The sequence below is a fragment of the Mesitornis unicolor genome, unplaced genomic scaffold (genome assembly GCF_000695765.1).
Source record: "Mesitornis unicolor isolate BGI_N332 unplaced genomic scaffold, ASM69576v1 scaffold9909, whole genome shotgun sequence".
Taxonomy (NCBI): Eukaryota; Metazoa; Chordata; class Aves; order Mesitornithiformes; family Mesitornithidae; genus Mesitornis; species Mesitornis unicolor.
The window spans coordinates 38,327-44,635 of NW_010206529.1; the positions used below are offsets into that span (position 1 = coordinate 38,327).

Sequence of the window (6,309 nt, forward strand, 5' to 3'; positions counted from 1 at the left end):
TTTTTTAATATATATTTGAATATAGTATTTGTGTATAAATGTACTGCAGGGTGATGATTGGCCTAGATGATGTGGGCTGTGCACGTTTTTAAGGTTTCTTTAATGTTAAATCGCAACATTCTTATCAAGGAAGGAAAAAAAACCAAACCAAAACAGCAAAAATATTATTACAAACAATGTATCCTTAAAAATTACCGGGCCTTTACTACGCAAGCCAACCTAAAGTCTTCGAGTCTGTTTGGGCATTAATGTCCTAGACTGCAAACAGACATAATCCAAAATTTACAAAGGACTAAAAAAAATATAAAATAAAGGAGACAGAATGATTGCAAATATTAAGGAGTTAATCAGTTTCCTACAGATTTCAAGCTTTTTATTAATTTAGTTTTACTATACGACATTTCCATCCTGTAGCCTGTAGTATTACTTTTAAAATATGTTAGCATTTTGTTGATCTTTTCTCAGGCTGCTTAGTTTCCCTAATTCCAAAGAGCAGAAAGCGACTTCATTCTTGTTTTCATTTCCTCTGTCGTCTGGCTTTGGAGGAGCTGTTGCAGCAGCACTATTACACGTTGTCCTAGCGCAACAGACATTCCTTCTTACCTTTGATTTGATTTCCTGAAAACAGCAGTGCTTTATTTCAGTTTTGAATTGTAAATCATCCCAATTCCTCCTGTTCTCACTTGCCTAAGAAGCCTACAGAGACATTAAAATACTTATTTTCACAGTGCAAGTGGAAAACATGTCAACTTTTTCATAGATAAGGCCCTTACAAATACCGTGGGTGTCAGAGGTGTCTATGACATCTGAGGACATGTCTGACACACATTAATAACTGTTGTTATTAATTGTGCGCTAGACCTGTCTCTAAACGAGGAATTTCCAAGACAGCTCTGTGCAGCGCAGTCTGTTTTATCTCGACAGCTGTCCATCGGGCATGACAGGGGTGTGTTATTTCTGGAGACTTACGCAGACTGGCACGGTGTCTTCAGGGGTTAAGTGGAAGTTTTTGTAGCCACCCGGCTTTGGCAGCCACAGTTCCCACAAAGACCTCTTAAATTTTAGGTTGTCCAGGCTGCTGCATGGCTATGACCCCTGGGCCCATTCGTCACTGGGAGTGTGCCTTCTCCTTGCAGCTGAAGGACAGACTTGTTGGAAAGCAAAAGATGTAATTCCAGCTGAATTCCAGCTTCCACCAGAGCTCCTCCTCCTCAGCTCTCAGTTAAACACTGAAGTTGTTTAGGAGCACTGATCCTTTGCAGACAGGGGGATGTACCTTCAGGAGGGTTTCAAAGGTTGGGTGCCTGAGGGGCCTCTTCCAAGCACCAGTGCCTCCTGTTGAGATTCTCCTGTAAACATCTGTGGAAGGTGAATGGATCCACAAGCACTTTAATGTGACTTTATTTTAGTGAGAAACCACTGTCTTTAAAAGTGCATTTCAGGGGAGTAGTGTGCTTCAAGGTTAAAGCTGCTTTTCTGGTTAAAAAGGAGCTTTCGTTTGAAGGGCCTTTAGCAGGTTTGGAATCACCTTTTACAGAGCTTGTATAAATGTTACAACTTAAATCATAAATCACATAGGCATGGAGTTTATGAATCTTCATGTTAAATATAATTAAATATATAGAATTCTCCAAGGAAAGCACAATGCCCAGAGCTGCTCTGCTGTTTTTCGTTAAAGATAAGGAAGTAGGTCACTAACAACCTTTATCTCATTCGTTTCTGAAAAACTACTTTTCTCACAGTTCCACGCCAGCCTGGAGTGAGCAATAATCTGTTTGAAATACTTGAAATCGAAAGGGGGATTACCGCCGATGAATTCGAAGCAAATGATGACCCAGGTAAAGATCACATTCCCTGTTCAGAGCCTAGGGTTTAGGACTTTCTTGAGATCTCTTGGGGTTTTATACATTTTTACAGGACTTCTGTATCTTGCGGCCTTTGTTTAAACTGTGCTTTGTAAAAAGAAAAACAAAGGAAAAAAACCCATCTAAGCAAACCAAATAGTTTTGTTTCCTCACAGGTTTAGCACAAAAATAGTACGAATTGTTAGTAATAGCACTAGCATCCCTTTTGCTTAGTATTTTTGTAGATTTCTAGTGCTGCTTCTGCTGCATTTAGTTTTCGTATTTACTTGCTAGTGTTGGCCACAAGCGAAATTGCTGTCATTCTCAAACCAAAACAATCCAAACCACTTTTTTGTTTTGATCTTCTGCTCTGTTCTGCCCAGGGCTGCTGGTGCACAGCTGTACCTTTGACAGTGGACTCTGCGGGTGGATCAAGGACAGAGATGACAACTTGCACTGGGAACCAGTGAAAGATGCGTCAGGTGAGGCACCTGCGTGTGAGCACATCCTGCGGTTGAAGAACCACCCAGGCTTGGGGTTGATGATGTTACTATGAATTTACTCGGCTTCTGTTCACACCCACACCTCTTTGGTGTATAAAATTCAAACCTGAGGATTCCCAACACAAAAGAGCAATTGAGAATTTGCACTCTTACCATAGCTGCTATCTTTACAATAGGAATGTCTCTGAAGGAGTAGTAAATGTATGCAGTAAAAGATTATCTGTCTTAGAAGAATCAGTAAGAACAAAAATGTGGACTAGAAAACAACTTTTATTTATGGAAAAACAAAGCTTATTTTTCAAACCATCACACAAACATAATTATTTCGATATTACTAGCAAAATTACAGAAAGTCCTGGAAAGTGTCTTTGTTCTGCTGCCAAATGTAACGCTCCAGTTTAACCTCTCAGTTTGATTTCATGGAATTCTGCTCTAAGTTACAGCAACCCGTACATAGGAGACCTGTTAAGTAACCAGAAGGAAGACGAGTTAGGTGCTCATATGCAGAGACTTCTGAAAATGGGTATGTTTGGGGTGGCAAAAAGTGCCCTTGCAATGAACATTACAAGGGAGCGTGCACCAGCCGCTTGCAGGACAGGACAAGACCAGCATTGGCACTGGTGGTCAGCAAAAACAACCACCCCTCCCACTCACCTTTCCTGGTGTAGTCCCAGCAGAACTGCACGCTGACACTGCTGGAATTCAGCTGTATTTACTGTGTGGCTCTGTGAGCTTGGCTGTCGTACCCCAGCAGCGCTTGTCGCACAGCACCAGGGATTAGACACACATCCCTGGCTCCTCGTAATGATGGGATTACTTCAGACCCCGAAGAGTGGCCTTTGAAGTGCACAGTGCTCGCATTATGGGAGGGGGTGGCAGGCGTGGGGAGGAAACGCGCTCTCAGGTAGTAAAATGTTATAGGTTAAGCTAAAGGAGGGTGAGGGCACTGAGAGCCATTTTCGTTGTGCACCACCTCATCACAGATGTCTGGCCTCACGCTGCCACTGATGTGACAGTCATTTGTTACCGCCGCAGGTGACCTGGCATCTTTTTCAGGCTGTTTTTCTGGCTAAGTGGAAGCGCTGTCTGCACGTACTGGGCAGGCCCCCTCCCCACCCACAGGCACGCTGCAGTATTTCGTATGCTCCTCAGGGCACTTAAAGTCTCCTGAGTGGCTCAGAGGGCACAGCTCCTTCCTCCTGGGAAAACAAAAACTCCTGCTTGCAGACTGGCATTTTATAAAAGATCACACACAATGCAAACATCTTTTTGAAACAACGGATTTAAAAATGCTTTGTTTCTGAGAAAGTCAGTCACTCAAAGCATGTTTGTTATCTGTACTTGAAAATAGTTGTTAATACCTATTGAGTTCCAGAAATATGATTTTTAACTGGCCTTTTTTTTTCCTCCTGCGTTGCTTCCCAGTCAGGGCCAATCTCAGCTTTGTGTTTCCTGTGTGTGTTCTGCTGCTGTTTACACAACCTGTTAAAGCCAGTCCCTTGAAGTCGCCCACCCACTCCCTCCTGTCTGGAATACCTTGTTGCAGAGATTTATTTTCACAGCTTGTTCCTGAGTGTTTGCTTTCACCTTTCAAAGTTTCCTATTTATTGGTTTATCAGAATCTGCATTTTGAAAGGTGCCATGCTGAAGCTGTATAAGCTTATCTTGCATGCAGAAAATGCTGATTTGAGGGGACCTTTTCCCGCAGGGACTTGCCTACAACCACGGTGGCGTTGTGCTTACCTAAATCTGTTTCCTATCGATTGGACTCAGTCCCTGGAACTACCTGCAACAGATGCAGTTAATGAGTCAAGGCAGTACTTTTATAGTGATATAATTGTATCTACAACAAACAGGTGCAGTTATATTGTGCTCATTTTAACAGTGACCGTGATGCAAAACCAATGCATTAAAAAACAAACCAACCACAAAACCAAAGAAAGCCAACAGCAAAAAACTTTAATGGATCCTTGGACAAATGGATCCCACTTCATGCTCAGATGCAGATTTGGGGCCCCAGACAGCAGCAGAGTACTTGACTTTGTTAAATCTCATTGAGACCAAAGGACCTTACAAACCTCTCCAGCAGTGAACTGGGGACTAGGTTGGTTTTCCTTTTGTGTGTGTGGCAAGCCCTGTGCATTGTCATTAAATCACATAGCTTTTGAGGGAAATAATTGTGGCTTTCAAAAAGAAACTTTCAGAAAATAAAGCTCTGGTGGAGTAGTAGCAGGGCAACTGTTTAAATGTAAAATATTTTTCTATCTGATAGTTAAAGACTGTATATTAACAATATCTTAAAAAGCCCAGTATTTCTACATCATCAGTTTCAACTGAGGAGTCCACATGCCGCCTTTACCTTAAGATCACTAAACTTGGATTTTTTTTCATGAAAAAGAATAATTAAAAAAAAGATTCTTAGGTTCAGAGTAAGATAAAAATAATAATTAAAAAAAAATTATGTGACTTCCCCCCACCACTTTGGTGAGGTCAGATTTTAAAGTTATCATCCACCTTGCAGAAGTGTTAATGAAGAGTACAAAGGAAAAATACAGGTGTGGGTTTTCTCCAAGATGTGAAGTCACATTTATGGTAGTTTTGAGTGCCTATGTGAAAGGGTATGTGGGATTTATGGATGTGTATGCCTTTTATTTTAAAAAGTATTTTTAGATTTCATGGATGTTGCCATAGCTATGAGATCCTCTGCTTTTCATGTACTAGGTGTTTTTATGAAGGCACCTTTACTCTGTACATGATCAGAGATAATAATAGGGTTTTGAAATTAGATGTTCACTGACAACTTACACTCCCTGATGTCTTCTCTAACAGTAGTATCAAGTTAACAGCCATTTGAAAATCGTGACTATTTCTAGCTGTCTGTATCAATCCAGATTAAGAGTTTAAATGATGGTTAAACAAAAAGGCTATCTGTGTTTGGATACACTTTGAGACTGAACATGGCTCCCCGACGAAAGGAAAGGACCCGTAGCTCAGTTGCATGATAACATTTCTCGTGGCCTCCTCAGTCACCTATGCAGTGGCACAAAACTGCAGCTTCCAAGGTGCACAAATGGACACAGTAGCCTTAATGTCACTCTGGGTTTAAAATTATGTAGTCACCAAGGGGTTGTCAGAAATGGAGGAATACACAGAGTTTCCTTTTCAAAAGATGTTTTACTTGCTTTGTAAGAAAGAAATGGTATAGGAAAGACCTAAACCTGGTACCAGTGTAAATAGAAGACCAGCACTGTAAATCTTACCCTGCAGGAGGCAGACACAGCAGTTCTGGTGCATGCTTTATTTAAGACTCATGGGACCTTGAGGAGCCCTTTTATTTTATTTTTATTTAAATGAGTCACACATTTGGTCCTGCTACACAGAATGTAAAAAAAACATAACTACTTTTTCTTTTGCAGGGGGACAGTATCTCACCATCTCCGAGCCCAAAGGCAAAGAAGGAAGAGCAGCACATCTGATCCTGCCCTTGGGTCACCTGGCTCAGGCCGGCGACTTGTGCCTGTCGTTTAGGCATAAGGTGCCAGGGCTGCACTCTGGTGCCCTCCAAGTCTTTGTAAGGAAAAACGGTGCTCACGGACCAGCGATCTGGGGACGACACGGTGGCCACGGCTGGAGAGACACACACATAACTTTGCAAGGACTGGGCATCAAGAGCGTGAGTACTGATGCATGTGCTGCCCCTTGGGTTTTTACATGAGAAGCTGAAGACACTCAGATGGTGCAGCACTGGACTCTGTCTTCTGTGTCCGTTTTCAGCCTGCCTTTTACTGCTTTGATCCCTGCCACTGGAATCACATTAAGGATAAGGGAGACATTGTGCAATTTTTCACATTAGTTTTATGCAATAAAACCTAAACCACCTACAGCAATAGACACGTAGGAGATGACAAAATAGCCTGCACTGAGCTACCTCACAGAGCCTGTTTTAAAGGAATCGTCGTGTA

The 6,309-nt window shown here is 41.9% G+C and overlaps 1 protein-coding gene across 1 annotated transcript in view; it reads left to right on the top strand.

Moving 5' to 3' along the window:
- The window catches only part of NPNT (nephronectin), a gene marked incomplete at its 5' end in the record, with an annotated part of 44,976 nt that overhangs the window by 37,368 nt on the left and 1,299 nt on the right, over positions 1 to 6,309 (top strand). The window contains 3 exon segments of the mRNA XM_010191793.1: positions 1,743 to 1,838; positions 2,228 to 2,326; positions 5,764 to 6,020. Coding sequence (XP_010190095.1) covers positions 1,743 to 1,838; positions 2,228 to 2,326; positions 5,764 to 6,020 — 452 coding nt within the window.